The sequence below is a fragment of the Megascapheus bottae genome, chromosome 12 (genome assembly GCF_031878675.1).
Source record: "Megascapheus bottae isolate mThoBot1 chromosome 12, mThoBot2.hap1, whole genome shotgun sequence".
Classification (NCBI taxonomy): Eukaryota; Metazoa; Chordata; class Mammalia; order Rodentia; family Geomyidae; genus Megascapheus; species Megascapheus bottae.
This window is the reverse complement of record NC_143520.1, coordinates 40,470,449-40,488,171: the sequence shown is the minus strand read 5'-3', so window position 1 is coordinate 40,488,171 and position 17,723 is coordinate 40,470,449. Positions and strand designations below refer to the sequence as shown.

Genomic DNA, 17,723 nt, shown 5'->3' with positions numbered 1-17,723 from the left:
TGTCATCCATCCATCTCTCTGTGTATCTGTCTGTTTATTGTCAATCCTGGGGCTTAAACTTAGGGCCCAGGCACTAAGCTTTTTTGGTGAAAGCTAGTACTCTACCCTTTGAGCTAAAGCTCCATTTCTGCAACCCTGAGATTATGGCCTCATGAATAGCAAGGATTACAGGTGTGAGACATCAGCACCTGGCTTAATCACTGTAGTATTAAAGGATTAATTTTTTTTTCTTCAAAACTAGTATCAGGTAGCATTGTTAGAAACATAAAATACCTATTCTCCCCCCACCCCCCCACAGCAATGGAGCATTAACTTAGGGTCAAATGTTTGCCAGGCATGTACTCCACTATCCAAGTCTGTTTGCTTTAGTTATTTTTCAGACAAGGTCTTATTTTGAGTGTGGATTTTTCCAACTACAGTTATATGTTAGTTAACACTGAAGCTATGTTCAGTGATTCTGTCACTGCGTAAACATTATAGAGTATGTACTTCCACAAACTACCCTATCATATTTTGTTGCTGTTTCGGAGACAGGGTCTCACTATGTAGTCCAGACTACCCTTGAACTCGGTATGCAGCACAGGCTGCCCTCTAACTATTTTTTTTTTTTTTGAAGGTCATAGGACTTGAACTCTGAGCCTGGGCTTTGTCCCTGTTAAGTTTAATTTGTACATTTCAAGGATTTCTTCTTTAAGACAGGGTGGGCTGTATAGTGAAATCCTATTTCAAAAAGCCCAAACCAAATCAAACCAGACCAAACCAAAAAACTGATTTGAAATTAATACTGTTTAGGAATATAAAATACTTTTTAACCTTTCTTGAAGTCCTTTGAATATCTGTACCAAGGTGTCAGCAATCTCTTCCAGAACTTCATGGTAATGATAATTAAAAGCCATTTCAATGTCCAAACCAACAAATTCGGTTAAATGTCTGTGGGTATTAGAGTCTTCAGCTCTGAAAACTTGAACAAAATGAATAAACAGCAAATTGTCTTAATAAAAATCCAAGTTAAATACAAATTTTCATTTAGTATTACTCAGGTAGTTCTATTTTTGAATCATAGGCCTGGACAGCAAGTTCATAAAAGTTCTGATAGGCATGCAGTGTAAGATATATACCAAATAAAAATGAATAAATGAAGCTCATGAGAACCCACAAGAGAATGCAAGATCCAAAAGTACCTTCTCAATAATTAAAAGTTGATGCAGTTATGAACCAGTATGGTTTTTCTCAATTTTATTATAACACATCCGTATTCAGTTACTTATAATGTACTCCAAATAAGCACAGAAATAATATATAGAGTAACAAAGGTCTAAAACCTTCTTGTGTTCATAATTATTTTTGCAAGCCTCTAACACTATTCTTATTTTGTTTATTATGGTAGTCTATGTTCTTTACGTATCCAGTTTCCTCTGAATAAAATAATTGTCTTTGTTGCTCAAATAGCCTACACTGCCCTGAGAGCCCTTTTCAGTCTGGATTTTCTTTCATGGCTATTCTAGCCAATTCAAACTTCGTCCTCTTTTCACACTTACTAAGTAATTATTTCTGGGTAATTAACACCAATCCGCTGATTGTATAGCACAATATGATTGTTAGTTTTGAAAATCATTTGATTATTCTTTGTAACTGCTTAGTGTCTATCTTCTTCATCTTGGCAGCAGAAACAAAGCTTATTTCTTTGTTAATGAAAGCATGACCTGCAAGTCAATCAATCAATCTGAACTACAGAATCTTAGGCCTCATCTCAACTTTACTGTGTATCATCTGTTTATTAACAAGATTTCTAGGTGATTTGTGTATATTAATATTTGAGAAATGCTAGTTGATTCTTCTTTTATGTACACAGTTATCTAGCATAAGAATGTGTGTGTGTGTGTGTGTGTGTGTGTGTGTGTGTGTCACATATAGTAACTGGTTAATTAATTCAGAAAATTAAGACATTTAACGACCTTTTTTTTTTTTTTTTTTTTGCCAGTCCCGGGGCTTGAACTTGGGACCTGAGCACTATCCCTAGGCTTTCCTCAAGGCAAGAGCTCTGCCACTTGAGCCACAGCACCACTTTTGACTTTTTCTATGTATGTGGCACTAAGAAATCAAACCCAGGGCTTTGTGCTTACTAGGCAAGCATTCTACCACTAGGCCAAGTTCCTGGCCCTTGTCTTTTTCCTTTATATTAAAGTTATTTTTATTAAACTCTCAAAAACATAAAAACTTGATGAATTTACTTATTTATTTTTCTTTTAGTCCTGGGGCCTGAACTCAGGGCCTAGGGTCTGTCCCTAAGCTTTTATTGCTTAAGGACAGCATTCTACCAATCAAATCACAGCTCTGGTTCCTTTTTTGTAGTTGTTGTTTGTTTTGTGAGTAGGGAGGATGTTTATTGGCAGTAAGAGTCTCAGGGATTTTCCTGCCTGGGCTGGCTTCAACCTTGATCCTCAGATTTTAGCTTCCTGAGTAGCTTGAATTACAAGCTACCGGTGGTATGAGCCACCGGAGCCTAGTACCTTGGTAAATTTAAAAAGATGATCTAAGGATGACTATGCTTTTGTACTTGGCTTTTAGCATATGTATCTTTAAAATATGTTAATAAACCTGGGCCCTGGTGGCTCATGCCTGTAATCCTAGCTACTCAGGAGACTGAGATCTGAGGATCTAGGTTCAAAGCCAGGCCAGGCACAAAAGGACCTGAGACTCTTATCTCCAATTAACCTCTAGAAATCCAGTAAGTGGAGTTTGGCTCAAGGGTAGGGTGGTAGCCTTGAGCTGAAGAGCTCAGGGACAACGCCCAGGCCTGTTCAAGCCTCACTCATGACATACCCAAAAAAAAAAAAAAAAACAGTTAATAAGGGGCCAGGAGTTGGCCTAGTGGTAGTGCTTGCCTAGCATGCATGAAGACCCAGGCTTGATTCCCTAGTATTACATACTAGTAGTATTACATACAAGTAGTAGAGCTCTACCTTGAGAAAGCCCAAGGACAGCATTCAAACCCTGAGTTTAAGCCTCAAGACGGGAAAAAAACAAAACAAAACAACCCCCCCCCCAAACCAAAAGAAACAACTATGTTAATATAGCCCATAAGACATTTGCAGGGGGGTGGGGAAGAGGCTATTGTGAGACTTGAATTCTGAATATGGGCACTATTCTTGAGCTCTTTGCACAAAGCTAGTGCTCTACTACTTTGAACGACAGTGCTGCTTCCATTTTTCTGGTGGTTAAGTGGAGGTAAGTCAGCTCGCTCTGGCTTTGAACCACAATCCTCAAATCTCACCTCTGGAATAGCTAAGATTACAGACATGATCCACCAGCGCCAGAGTGCCCATAAGACATTTAAATGGTTATTATGAAATTTATATGGTTATTTCTATCTGAAAACTTGGCTTTTTCTTCTTCCCTGGTGAGTCAAATTCAGGGCCTTATGGATCCAAAATGAATGTCATTCTATTGGGCTATAAACCCTAGCACTCAGAATCTAGTTTAGCAGTCAGCAATTAAATTTACACTTTCAAAACATCTGTACATTATATTGCAATTATTACAAGATTAATGAACTTAGGAAAGAAACATAATTGACAAAAATCTCACCTGGTCCAATGCAGAAAACCTTCTCAAAATCAGCACAAATGCACATTTGCTTATATAGTTGTGGTGACTGTGCTAAGTATGCATTGTTTTTAAAATACGACACAGTAAATACATTAGCTCCTCCTTCACTGGCAGCTGAAATGTAAACATTTATAGTATTGTAACTGACTATATTATCAATGTGAACTTCTAATAAAATTTATTTTTTAACAGTTTAAAAAATTATTAAGTGTTTATACGAAGGGGTTATATCCCCGTAAGTCAGGCTGTAAGGACAATGCTTCTTGGACAGTGTCATTCTTTCCTTTGTTTGCCCCCATTTTCCCATTCCTAATTCTCCCCACAAATTATGTAGTTCATTAAAAAATTTTTACTCTTTGCTTGCCTAGCATCCACAAAGACCTGGGTTTGATTCCTCGGTATCACAGACAGTGGTTCTGTGGCTCAAGTGGTAGAGCTCTAGCCTTGAGAAAGCCCAAGGACAGTGCTCAGGCCCTGAGTTCAAGCCACGACTGGCAAAAAAAATTTTTTTTACTCTTTTGCTTCAATAGATCACTTAAAGAAAAACAGGAAAATTAAAACTGGTAAATCAGTCTATACATATTCTTTTTTTTTTTTTTTTGGTCAGTCATGGGACTTGAACTCTAGGCCTGGGAGTTGTCCCTGAGCTCTTCAGCACAAGGCTACCAACCTACACCCCTTGAGCCACAGTGCCACTTCCCATTTTCTGGTGGTTAATTGGAGATAAGGATGTCATGAACTTTAGTGCCGGTGCTGGCTTTGAACTGTGATCCTCAGATCACAGCCTTCTGAGTAGCTAGGATTACAGCCATGAGCCACTATGCCCTGCTACACATATATTCTTATATGACCATTTTATATAGTTTATATTTAAAACAGATTTACTTCTTTGGATATAAATGTTCCCTTTGCTGCACCAATATCAAGAATAGTTGCCAGACATAGTGGCTCTTGCCTATAATCCTAGCTACTCAGGAAGCTGAGATCTGAGGATCAAGGTTCAAAGCCAGCCTGGACACAAAAAGACCTGAGACTCTTACCTCCAATTAACCTCTAGAAAACAGGAACTGGAGCTTAGCTCAAGGGTAGTGTGGTAGCCTTGAGCTGAAGAGCTCAGGGACAGTACCCAGTTCAAGATTCATGACCCCCCCCACACACACAGACAAAAAAATAAATAGTAAAGCTACTTTGGGGTTGTAGACATAATAAAAATAAGAGCATTTATAATCATTTTTAAATAGAATTTTATTGGTATTGCTATTATTAAGGTGTTGTACTAAGGTCTTGCCATTTCACAATTCAGGTATATTTGTAATCATTTTCTAATCTCAAAAATATAATTCTTAGCTTTTTATTTGTAATTATCATTTGCATTTACTCTTTTACTATTTTACAGCAACTTTGTAAGAGTAACTCTTTTACAGCTACTCTGTAAGGGTAAAATGCTTAAGATTCTTTTTTTTTGGGTGGGGCCAGTGCTGGCTTTGAGCTCAAGGCCTGAGCACTGTCCCTTTTCAAGGCTAGAGCTCTGCCACTTGAGCCTCAACACCACTTCCAGCTTTTTTCTATGTATGTGGTACCAAGGAGTTGAACGCGGGTCTTCGTGCATGCTAGGCAAGCACTCTACCACTAGGCCAAACTTCCAGCCCTTAAGATTCTTCCCCGCCCCCCCCTTTCTGTTAATCGTGGAGATTGAACTCTGGGCTTGGGTGCTATCCCTGAGCTCTTTAGCTCAAGGCTAGTGCTCTATCAATTTCAGCCACAGCACCACTTCCTTAATTCTTTTATAACAATGGCAATTAATGCAATCTTTCCATCAGCAGGTATTTAATGAGTTTAGAATGCACTTTGAACAAAGCAAAATTGCAATACCAATTTCAAACAGTTTCCTTATAAGGAATCAAACTTTATTTGCTAGTTCTTATTTCACAATCATTAATCAGAAAATGACTTTAGGAATAAATAGTCACTGATGTTGACACAAAGCATGGTCTTTGAAATAAATAGCTACATAATAAATTTTACAAAATTCTTCAGATTTTCCAGATTAAACAAAAATTAATATAAAAATTTTTGCTTAAAAAAAATTAGCTGGGAGTTTGGCCTAGTTTGGTTAAAGTGTTTGCCTAGCATGCATGAAGACCGGGGTTCGATTCCTCGGTACCACATACATAGAAAAAAGCTGGAAGTGGTGCTGAGGCTCAAGTGGTAGAGCTCTAGCCTTGAGAAAGTCCAAGGACAGTGCTCTGGCCCTGAGCTCAAGCCCAAGACTGGCAAAAAAAAAAAAAAAAAAAAAGTCTCAGGTCCTTTGGGGCTGGGAGTTTGGCCTAGTGCTAGAGTGCTTGCCTAGCATGCACAAAGGCCCGGGTTCGGTTCCTTGGTCCCACATACTTAGAAAAAGCCGGAGTGGTGCGAAGTCTCAAGTGGTAGAGCTCTAGCTTTGAGAAAAATCCAAGGACAGGGCTCAGGCACTGAGCTTAAGCCCACGACTGGCAAAAAAAAAAAAAAAAGAGGGGGAGGGAAATGGGGACCAATGTATGGGAATTAATGCACCATCTATCTGGCAAATATCATGTAACCCTTCTATTAATTACAATAAAAATATATGAAAAAAAATTAAAGGAAATATTTTTAAGCATACCTGAAATAATTTTAGGGGTTTGGATTTCCACAAAACCCTTGTTAATTAACGTTTCTCGGAAGAGATGGCAGATGCCAGATTGGAGACGGAAAACTGCCTGACTAGTTGATGTCTGTAAGATAATAACAACATCTAATTAAATCAACTTGACACATTTATTGAGCATTCACCAAGTATATTCAGCATTGTTGGAAACCTAAAGGTGAACAGAACTATTATTCCTCTCAACATTTTTAAGTCTAATAGTAGGTGAAAAGACAAAGCACACAATATAATGAAAAGCAGAAGGTGATAAAGCATACTGGAATGTAAGTAATGACTATACATGATCATATATAACAATTCTCAGTAGAAACCCTTAGTGAGCAGATGTTTTAATTTGTAAGGATTCCATAAAAGAAGAAATATCTAACAATTAATGAAACAGTCTTCTAAATTCCTTCAGGTTTTCTTTTTAAGGTAACTCATTGAGATATACTAATGTTTTTTTTTTTTTAAGTTTGAACTTAGGGCCTCCCCTTTGCTAAGCAAGTACTCTACTGCTGAGTCACAACTCTAGCTATATTCAGCTTTGCACTGATTGCCATGGTAGGGTGTCAAAGGATGGGCAAACATCATGATTTTCTGGACCTTACCTTCCTCTAGGATTAGAGATGTGAGTCACTACGCTTCACTGTACTAACATTTACAGCATACAAATACTTCTTTAAGGAGAGTAAGATTTTTAACACTGAATTAGTAAGTAAAATCATTTTTAATCATTATCAATAATAAGTTAACTGTAGATAGTTACATGTTTCCTCCAATTAAGAAAACTAAGATGGGACGGGAGTATGGATGGCCCAGTGGTAGAGTACTTGCCTAGCATGCACAAAGCCCTGGGTTCAACTCCTCAGTACCACTTACACAGAAAAAGCTGGAAGTGGTGCTGTGGCTCAAGTGGTAGAGCTCTAGCCTTCAGAAAGCTCAAGGACAGTACCTAGGCCGAGTTTAAGCCCCAGGACTGGTAAAGAAAAAAGGAGGAGGAGGAAAAGGAGGAGAAGGAAAAGTGTCCAGATCCAGAATTCAAGCCCAATGATGGACTAAAAAAAAAAGGTTATTTAAAGTTAATCTTCTAAAAATCATTGAACCTCTATTAATTAAAAGGCTGTCATTGTAAATTATATACACTACCAGAAGTAAAAGGAAAAATATTCTATATTTACAGAATCCCATTCCTTCAGGTCCTCATAGCACTAAAAAAAAAAAAAAAAAAAAAAAAAACCTAATAGATTTTTTTTTTTCATTTGAAACCAAACCAAAGGGAAACAGAAGATCCATTAAGCTGTTGTATAATTCAATAGGGACTTCCTTCTTATTATGTACTCAGATCAAATTCAAAGGACTGATGCATCAATTATACCTACCTGACTATTCTAAAACACGAGTATAATTTCCTTTACACTTTTTTTTTTGCTTTTTGTCATGAGGCTTCTACCCTGGGCTTGGGCACTGTCCCTGAGCTCTTCAGCTTAAGGTTAATGATCTACCACTTGAGCCACAGCACTGCTTCTGGTTTTCTGGTGGTTAATTGGAGATAAGAGTCTCTAAGCCCAGGATGGCTCTAAACCGCAATCCTCAGATCTCAGCCTACTGAATAGCAAGGATTATAGGCACGAGCCACCAGCACCCAGCTTCCTTCACATTTTTTTTTTTCATTCTAGGCAAGCACTCTTATCATTAGGCCAAACTCCCAGCCCCGTTTCTTCACATTTTATAGTGATATTAACAGTTACATTTTCGCTTGTTTACCAGTTATTAAAAATAGATCTCACCTATTTATTGGCTTTATGATCATTTGTAGTTTTATAACCAAGTCAATATCTTGTGAACTATTACTTAATGTTCTTTTTGCTAGCAATTCTTTGGAGAAAGGTCAGTCAGAAGGATACAATCTTGCTATATTCTTACTACACTTACTCAAGCAAATATCAATTAGCTTTCTGATATCCCTGCCCATCTCTATTTTGGCATAATAAATGAGACATCATACCCTAAGATCAATGACTCTGTTGTCTAATCTTGTATCTTGATTAACAGTAGCTCTTCCTTCCTAAAAACAAAACAAAACAAATATTACTAATGTTCTGAAGACCACACACAAACCACTTTTAGAAGCCATATTTGCTTTTTTTAAAATTTTTTTATTGTAATTAGTAAAAGGGTTACATGATATCTGCCAGATAGAAGGTGCATTAATTCACATACATTGATACCCTTTCACATGTCTTGTTACCCATTACCCTCCCCCCCACACTCCCCACCCGTTTTGGTTTTCCCCCCTTCCCTATCAAATTTCAAATAACCAAATACAAATAAATTCAATATAACAGATAACAAAGTGAGATACTGTAACAATATGAGATAACCAAGGGACAGCAAAGGAGATGAGAGACAACATAGTACATTAAGGACAACAATCATTCGTTATATGGCTTTTGTTTCAATATCCTGGAGATCCTTTCAATTAGCTTCATACTATATGGCCTTATGTATCAAGATTTTGCTCTATTGCAGATCTCTGCTAGTAGAGCCCAAGGTTTCTACTGATTATGACGAATGAGGGAAACCATTGAGCCTAAGTTCCTTTGAGTCTGGCTTGCTTCACCATATTTGCTTTTAAATAAGAATGCATGCATTATAAATGAAAATCTGGGATTGAAAATAATGGTAGAAACAAAAGTGAGCCGGAAAAATGGCTCACATTTGTAATCTTAGCTATTCAGGAGGCTGAGATCTGAGGATCAAGGTTCAAAGCCAGTGCAAGCACTAAAGATCCTGAGACTCTTATCTCCAATTAAATCACTAGAAAAAAACAGGAAGTGGGGCAGTGGCTCAATGGGTAGGGCAGTAGCCTTGAGCTGAAGAGCTCAGGGACAGCGCCCAGGCCCAGAATTCAAGCCCCATGACACGCCCCTTCCACCCCCCCAAAAAAGGTGAGAGAAGTCAGTGTTAACACTAAAGGAATAAAGACAAGCAAGAACCAACAGGTATTAATTCTTATATTCCCTTTTATAATCCCTTCCCTCATTATTGCCACATAACTACAAATCTTTATTCTTAAAAATATACTCTGGGAATCACTCTTTCAGGGGGTCTATAAAGCTAAATCTTTATTTCCATAATATATTTTGTTTCCATTCTTTTTGAATGCACTGAGTATATCATTACAACAGAGTGAATTCAGAGACAATACGAGAACTTAGTTGGTATACATCATATAAGACATTATAAATATTTGTAGATGGATAACATAATGTCACTCTAGATGCTAAATTATTATTCTTTTAGTGCCAGTACACAGGGACTAGGTCTTTTCCACTGACGGTTAGTTAGCATGCCACAGCTTTACTATTTTTTTTTTTTGCCAGTCCTGGGCTTGAGCTCAGGGCCTGAGTACTGTCCTTGGACTTTCTCAAGGCCAGAACTCTACTACTTGAGCCTTAGCACCACTTCTGGCTTTTTTTTTTTTTAACATATATGGTACCGAGGAATAAAGCCTGGGTCTTAGTGCATGCTAGGCAAACACTCTACCACTAGGCTAAACTGCCCCCCACTTTTTTTTTTTTTTAAAGATAAGAGTCTATAAGACTTTCCTACGCAGGCTGGCTTCAAACCAAGATCCTCACATTTTAGCTTCCTTAGCAGGTAGGATTACAGGTGAGATCCAATGACACCTAGCTATTTTTTTCTTTCTAAAAACATAAAATCATAAAAGCAACATGACAGGCAAGCTCCAGGACAGGCAAAAACAGTAACAAACAAACAAAAAAAAACCATGGCATTATTTTAATTATCTATAGAAAATGCATACAAACTTTTTTTTGGTTGCTTTTATGGGTCATGAGGCTTGAACTCAGGGCTTAGGCACTGTCCTTGGGCTCTTCAGCTCAAGGCTACTGCCCTACTCCTCAGCTTGGGTGTTGTCCTTGAGCTACTGCCCTACCTCTGGAGCCCATTTTCTAGTGATTAATTGAAGATAAGAGTCACTCAGACCTTAGTACCCAGGCTGGCTTTGAACTATGATTTTCAGATCTCAGCCTCTTCAGTAGCTAGGATTACAGGTATGAGTAACCCTGCTCGGCTACAAACATTGTTGTATGCATACTTTTTTATCTCCCCCTCAAAATTGCTACTAAAATAGTTAATCTTTGTGGAGTTGGGGCTCCAAAACAGGCCCTTAGCATGCTAGACAAACATTCTACCTAGCCTTCAAACACATCTCTAGTCTCTGAAAGAGTAAATTCAAATAAAAACTGTTCAAAAACAATTTATAGCAACACTTAACCCACAAGCAGGACATGTTTTCAATGTTTTGCAAACTAAGTATACAGAAAAAACATAATTCATGAAGATAAATCTTACTTCTTCTCCTTCTACTTCAGGGCGAATGGCATCATCCAGCTGCAAGGGCAAGCGAGGTTCAGCCAAACTGATCACATAAATCTGAAACAAATTGCAAAAAATAATCAGAAACAAAATCTGGTATCGGTTGCTTTAAAAATGTGTAATTGACTGAAACATGACGCAGTATTGTCATATATCTTGAACTGAAACTATCTGCTAAAATCAAACAAGATGATCTTGCCTTTTTTTGGGGGGGGGGGGAGAGACAGTTGTAGAGCTTGGACTCTGGGCCTGGTCGTTGTCCCTGAGCTCTTTTAGCTCAAGGCTACCGCCCTACACCTTGAGCCTCTGTGCCACTTCTGGTTTTCTAGTGGTTAGAGATAAGAGTCTCTTGGTCATTAGTGTCTGAGCTGGCTTTGAGCCTTGATCCTCAGATCTCAGCCTCCTGAGTAGCTAGGATTACAGGTGTGAGCCACTGTGCCCGGCATGATCTGCACTTTTTACCTATAAAATGAGAATAATATTTTTTCTGCTCTATTGTTTGTCAAAAGTTAAGTAATATGCATACAAATACTTTATAAACCCTGAAGTGTACACCAATATAATAAGTATGTAGGGCCTTGCTGTCATATAAGAACTGCTTTTAGAGCAATCAGTCTTAGAACATCAAAATGTGGTTTGCTCTAAAAAATCAAACCTTTAAGAGGATAAAGATTTATCTTTCTCTAGCACATATCCACCATACATTGGGGGGGGGGGGTAATAGTGATTAAATCCAGGCCTTTGTGCATGTTAAAGCCCAAAGGTACTTTTCCAGTCCTCACAATTTTATATTTTACCTTCTGAACATGTAACTCAACATCTTGCTGTGTACAGCTTCCAATTTTCTGATTCACTTTTCTCACAACACCTTCCACATCGACAATGCTTTCTTTGTTGATGCTGTCAAGAAAAACGACAATCCCAACTTAAATAATCTCATTAGAAGTGTCAAAACTCATTTTATGTTTAAGCAGTAAAGGCTTTATCTATCAACCTTTTCTTTAATACAGTAGCCATTCAAGATAAAGGCAGCCTGTATAACACAATTATAATAAGCTATTATGGGACATACCTTGTAATATTCCTTAGAGATGACTTTTTTTCATGCTATAATTTGTTACCATTTATAAGATATTCAGGACATAAAAGGCAATAGAACCACATGAATTGTGAAAAGTAGTAAACTCTTTGAATTATTTATTAAAGAACATTTTCCTCCCTATTTCTTGAGATTCACTAAATCAGCATTTTCTATAACAAGAAACACTGGTTTCAATAAATGCAATTACTCGTAAGTAATCAAATTAAATAAAAGAAGGTCAACTGAAATGATTTCAAGGTAATAAAAGGACATTAGGGTGTTGCTCTGCAATTAAATCCCCATTTTTTTTTTGCCAGTCCTGGGCTTGAGCTCAGGGCATGAGCCCTGTCCTTGGACTTTCTCAAGGCTAGAGCTCTATCACTTGAGCCTCAGCACCACTTCTGGCTTTTTTCTATGTATGTGGTATTGAGGAATTGAACCCGGGTTTTCGTGCATGCTAGGCAAGCACTCTACCACTAGGCCAAACTCCCGGCCCCAAATTCTTACTTTTTTAAAGTATCAATTTATGACCCAAACATAAAAATACTTTCCATTACTGTATTAAACCTTTCATGACATCAAGATACTTGTATAAATAACTTAATGGAGGAAAGACTTATGGCAGCACAGCTTGCATTACGGCAGACAAGAAGTAAAAATGCTGGACTTTTTTTTTTTTTTCCTTTTTTCCCTTCTATTTTATCTGGGCCCCTCTGCCTACATTCAGGGAAATGCCCTTACAGACAGCACCCTACCCCTTGAGCCACAACACCACTTCTGGTTTTCTGGTGGTTAACTGAAGATAAGACTTTCAGGGACTTTAGTGCCTGGGCTAGCTTTGAACTGTGATCCACAGATCTCAACCTCCTGAGTAGGTAGGATTACAGGCATGAGACACTGTGCCTGGCTTTTTTTTTTTTGGTCAGTCGTGGGGCTTGAACTCTGGGCCAGGGCACTGTCCCTTAACTCTTCAGCTCAAGACTAGTGTTCTAACACTTTGAGTCACAGCACCACTTCTGGTTTTCTGGTGGTTAATTGGAGATTAAGAGTCTTATGGACTTTCCTGCCTCCAGAGTAGCTAGGATTATAGGTGTGAGCCACTGGTGCCCCTCAAGGCACCAGTTTTATGAGAATAGCCAGCTATTATTGCTGTTATTAATAACCAACTTGTTTCCTTGTACATAATACAGGAAAAAAGCTGAAGACTCCTGCACTAGGGTTTCAGGCCTGGTACATGAACTAACATGAATGAGGAACCAAAAAAGTATAGCTAGTGTTAGTTGCTATAATGGTTTTTTTTTTTTTTTTTTTTTTGCCAGTTCTGGGGCTTGGACTCAGGGCCTAAGCACTGTCCTTGGGTTTTCTCAAGGATAGAGCTCTACCACTTGAGCCACAGCACCACTTCCAGCTTTTTCTATATATATGTGGTACCGAGGAATTGAACCTGGGTCTTCGGGCATGCTAGGCAAGCACTCTACCAATAGGCCAAACTCCCAGCCCCTATAATGAATTTTAATTGCAGATTAAGTTTCTTAAGTATTAAAAACATTTCACAGCCAGGTTTCTGGCTCATTTGTATAATCCTCAGGAAGCTGAGAACTGAGAATTGTGGTTTGAAGCCAGTCAAGGGAATAAAGTCTGAGAAACTCTTATCTCTAACCACCAAAAACAAAACAAGGAGCCGGGAATTTGGCCTAGAGTAGGGTAGAGTGCTAGCCTAGCATGCATGAAGACCCAGGTTCGATTCCTCGGTATCACATATATAGAAATGACAGAAGTGGTGCTGTGGCTCAAGTGGTAGTGTACTAGCCTTAAAGAAAACGCAAGGACAGTGCTTAGGCCCTGAGTTCAGTCCCCAGGACTGACCAAAACAAACAAACAAACAAAAACCCACATACACACAACCACAAAATTAGAAGCAGAGCTCTGGATCAAGCAGTAGAGTGGTAGCCTTGAGTAAAAGAAGGTCAGGGACAGCATTTAGGCTCTAAATCCAAGCTCTATGGCAGCACAAACAAATAATCCACAAAACATTTTATATATAATAACATCAAAATCTAAAGTGAAGGCTTCTTCACAGAGTTCAAAAACAGCCTGAGTTGGGTAAAGGAGAGACTCTGTCATCAGTTATTAAGTCTCTTGAGTTCTCTGGCACTCTACTGGACTTAGCTATTCACAGGGTGCTTAGCACAAAAAGTACTCCTGTTCTTCACTAAAACCTTAAGAATTTTTTAGTTTAAAATAAACTAAAAGTATGCGTCATTCAACAGGACACAGACCAAGGATTCTAAAACTACTAAATTCCAGGTGAGTATATAAATTAGCATTATCATATTACTTGAATATCTACAAATACAAAACAAATAAAAATGCTTATGATTATAGCTTTTAACTTTAAAGTCAAAATGAATTTTTAAAGAAAAATAAAATACAATATTAAAATTCTACTAAAACTAAGTTGCTGACATCTGGTTTATTGTATAAAACTGTAGCCTCAGCACCAGTTCTATATTTAATGTGCTTCAGTAGTTGGCTTCAATGCTAGTAATGTGAAGAATGCCTGTTCATAATTATGTAAAACATAAACTTTGAGGCTTGTTCAGGATAATTTGGCTCCATAATTAACCAAAATTCTGCAAAGAACAATCTAATAATGACAATTTAAATAATTAATTTTATGGAATGGTATCATTCAAGTGAAAATTAATATAGCATGGCTAACTGAAATTTGCATTACATAGGTTATCAAATATTTAATCTGATAAACTTTTATTTTTTTTTTGCCAGTTATCAGGACACTGGGCACTGTTCTTGAGTGGTTTCTTTTGTTTGTTTTTTGTCAGTCACCTGGTTTGAACTCTGGGCCTGGTGCTGTCCCTGAATTCTTCAGCCTAAGGCTAGCACTCTACCACTTGAGCCACAGTACCACTTCCAGTTTTCTGGTGGTTAACTGGAGATAAGTCTAATGGACTTTCATGCCCAGCTGCTTTGAACTGCAATCCTCAAATCTCAGTCTTTTGAGTAAGTAGGATTACAAGACTGAGCTGCTGGTGTCCAGCTGTCTTTGAGTTTTCTCAAGGCTAGCACATTACCACTTGAACCACAGCACCACTTCCAGCTTTTTCTGTGTATGTGGTACTAAGGAATCAAACCCTGGGCTTCATGCATGCTAGGCAAGTACTCTACCACTAGGCCTCACTTCTGTCCAGACAAATATTTTTTTTCCCATATATTTTTATTGTAATTGTAATTAATAGAAGGGTTGCATTATATTCACCAGATAGAAGGTACATTACTTCACAAACATTGATACCCTTTCTCATGTCTTGGTCCCCATTTCCCTCCCCCCTCCTCTGTCCCTCATCTCCAAACAAACATTAAAAAAAAAAGATTTTATGATATCATTTTTCATCTGTTTCCTACAAAATTTCTTTTGGTCATTTATGATTAAACAGAAAATTTACCTTAGTGTTTTTTTTTTTTTTTGGGGGGGGGGTCAGTTGTGGGGCTTGAACTCTGGGCTTGGGTACTGTCCCTGAGCTCTTTAGCTCAAGACTACTGTTCTACAATTTTGAGCTACAGCACCACTTCCTATTTTCTGCTAGTTCTGGAGATAAAAGTCTCTTGGCCTTCCTTCCTGGGCTGGCTTTGAACCATGAACCTTAGATCTCAGCCTCCTGAGTAGCTAGGATTACAGGTGTTAGACACCAGTGCTCAGTTTAGATTCCTATTTTATGAAAAATTTTAGCTCACCAAATGTAAGACCTCAAAGATAAATGTATAAAAAAAGCTACCTTAATCTTCAATTTCACAATGGAGCCAATATACAACTCATTTTAAATAAAATACATTTTTTGTTTTGTTTTGCCAATCTTGGGCCTTGAACTCAGGGCGTGGGCACTGTCCTTGGTCTCTTGGGCTTTCTCAAAGCTAGAGCTCTAGCACTTGAGCCAGAGCACCATTTCTGGCTTTTTTCTATGTACATGGTACCGAGGAATCAAACCTAGGTCTTTGTACATGCTAGGAAAGCATTCTACCACTAGGGTAAACTCCCAGCCCCAAAACACACTGTTTTAAACGGGGAATGGTGGTTTGTATCTATAATCCTCATGAACCCCATTCATGAGGCTGAGGTCCAAAGGCTTATGTTTCAAGGCTAGTCTGGGCAAAAAGTACATGCTACTCCATCTCAATCAATAACAAGCTAAGCATAGTGGTGTATACCTGTAGTCCTAGCTATGCTGCAAAGATAAACAAGTAGATTGTCCATCTGGACCGAAACTGAGACCTTTTCTCATCAGAAAAACAAAAAGAAGGGCTGAGAGTTTGGCCTGGTGATAGAGTGCTTGCCTAGCATTCACGAAGACCCAGGGTTGATTCCTTGGTACCAAATACATAGAAAAAGCTGGAAGTGGTGCTGTGGCTCAAGTGGTAAAGCTGTTAGCTTTGAAAAAGCCCAAGGACAGTGCTCTGGCCCTGAGTTCAAGCTCCAGGACTAGCAATAAAAAAAAAAAGAAAGAAAGAAAGAAAGAAAGAAAGAAAGAAAGAAAGAAAGAAAGAAAGGAAGGAAGGAAGGAAAAACAAAAACAAAAAAAGAAATGACTCAAGTGATACAGACTGTCTAGCAAGCACAAGACTGAGTTCAAAACCCAGTACCATCAAAAATGAAATAAAGCCAAGCAAAAATGCTATTTAGATTATACCTAACTAGTAAATATAAGACAAATCTAAATCTTTTTTCTTGGTAAGTTCTATTGACTTATTTTTTATTTTTAAACAGAACAGGCAACAAGCAGTTCCAATGTAAAATTTTCTTCTTTCAAATTCTCCCCCACCCCAGCTAAAGACCCAAATCAGATCCTCTCACTTGACTTGCCAGGCAACTACTCATCCATTGAGCTAAATCTCCAAACTCTCAGAATTCTTATTTTGAGTAAAAAGATCATACTGTTGGCTTTCTGTTAGATGACATGTTTCTTTAGACTTCTACTACCAAAGATCAGGATTTCTAAGCTACCCCAGTAACCTAAAATTATAAAAATGATGAAACTAACTCATCTGAGTCCAAACTAATGCTCCTAAAATAATTATCAACCAATCAACTATAAAGTCATCATCATTCATCACTAAACTAAATTTTTTTTCACAAGGTTAACTAAGCCATTTTTGTATCTTTTTAAAATTATTTGGCTTGATTCCTTAGCATTTACTGCCAAAAGTTACATAATTATAATCTAAGTACCATATGCTAAATCTATTGTATAAAATTGGCTTTACTCAGTGAATGTAACCAGTCATTTGTACCTTACAAATGCTCAACCTTTTCCCCTGTATTGCTAATTGTATGAAGTCCAACTTGTAAAAATAGCTCTATGCTCTTGCTTGCTTGCTTTCTTTCCCTTCCTTCCCCCCCCCCCTCGTCTTCAGCTCAAGGCTAGTGCTCTACCACCTGAGCCACAGCACCACTTCCGGTCTCTGGTGGTTAATTGGAGGTAAGAGCATCATGGACTTTTAGCACTCGGGCTGGTCTTGAACTTTGATCCTCAGATCTCAGCCTCCAGAGTAAGCTAGGATTACAGGCTTGAGCAACCAGGAGGCTCAGCTGTTTTCTTTTTTTAGTCCAACTTACAACTTGATTGTAAGTCTGCACTATACATAAATCAAGAGACATCAAGTAGACGGCTCATATCTTAATCCCAGCTAGTTAGGAGGCGCAGATCCAGAGAAATATAGTTTGAAGCTGCTGGAGCAGAAAAGCCTCCATCTCCAAAAATAAAATGCTGGGCTGGAGGCCTGGCACTTGACTTCAGACCCTATTACAAAATAGGCAAAATAAATCAATAAATAAAATTAAGTAATAGGCAGGCGCCAGTGGCTCACACCTGTAATCCTAGCTACTCAGGAGGCTGAGATCTGAGGATCATGGTTCAAAGCCAGCTCGGGCACTAAGGAACAGGAGACTTA

At 38.2% G+C, this 17,723-nt stretch overlaps 1 protein-coding gene across 1 annotated transcript in view; it reads right to left on the bottom strand.

Annotated features, from left to right (window-relative positions):
* Dars1 (aspartyl-tRNA synthetase 1) overlaps positions 1-17,723 on the bottom strand; it is a 39,711-nt gene that overhangs the window by 10,189 nt on the left and 11,799 nt on the right. The window contains exons 5-10 of the mRNA XM_090342874.1: positions 11,476-11,578; positions 10,655-10,735; positions 8,283-8,342; positions 6,251-6,362; positions 3,589-3,723; positions 814-961 (exon numbers count right to left, since the gene is read on the bottom strand). Coding sequence (XP_090199000.1) covers positions 814-961; positions 3,589-3,723; positions 6,251-6,362; positions 8,283-8,342; positions 10,655-10,735; positions 11,476-11,578 — 639 coding nt within the window. The remainder of the gene's footprint in view (positions 1-813; positions 962-3,588; positions 3,724-6,250; positions 6,363-8,282; positions 8,343-10,654; positions 10,736-11,475; positions 11,579-17,723) is intronic.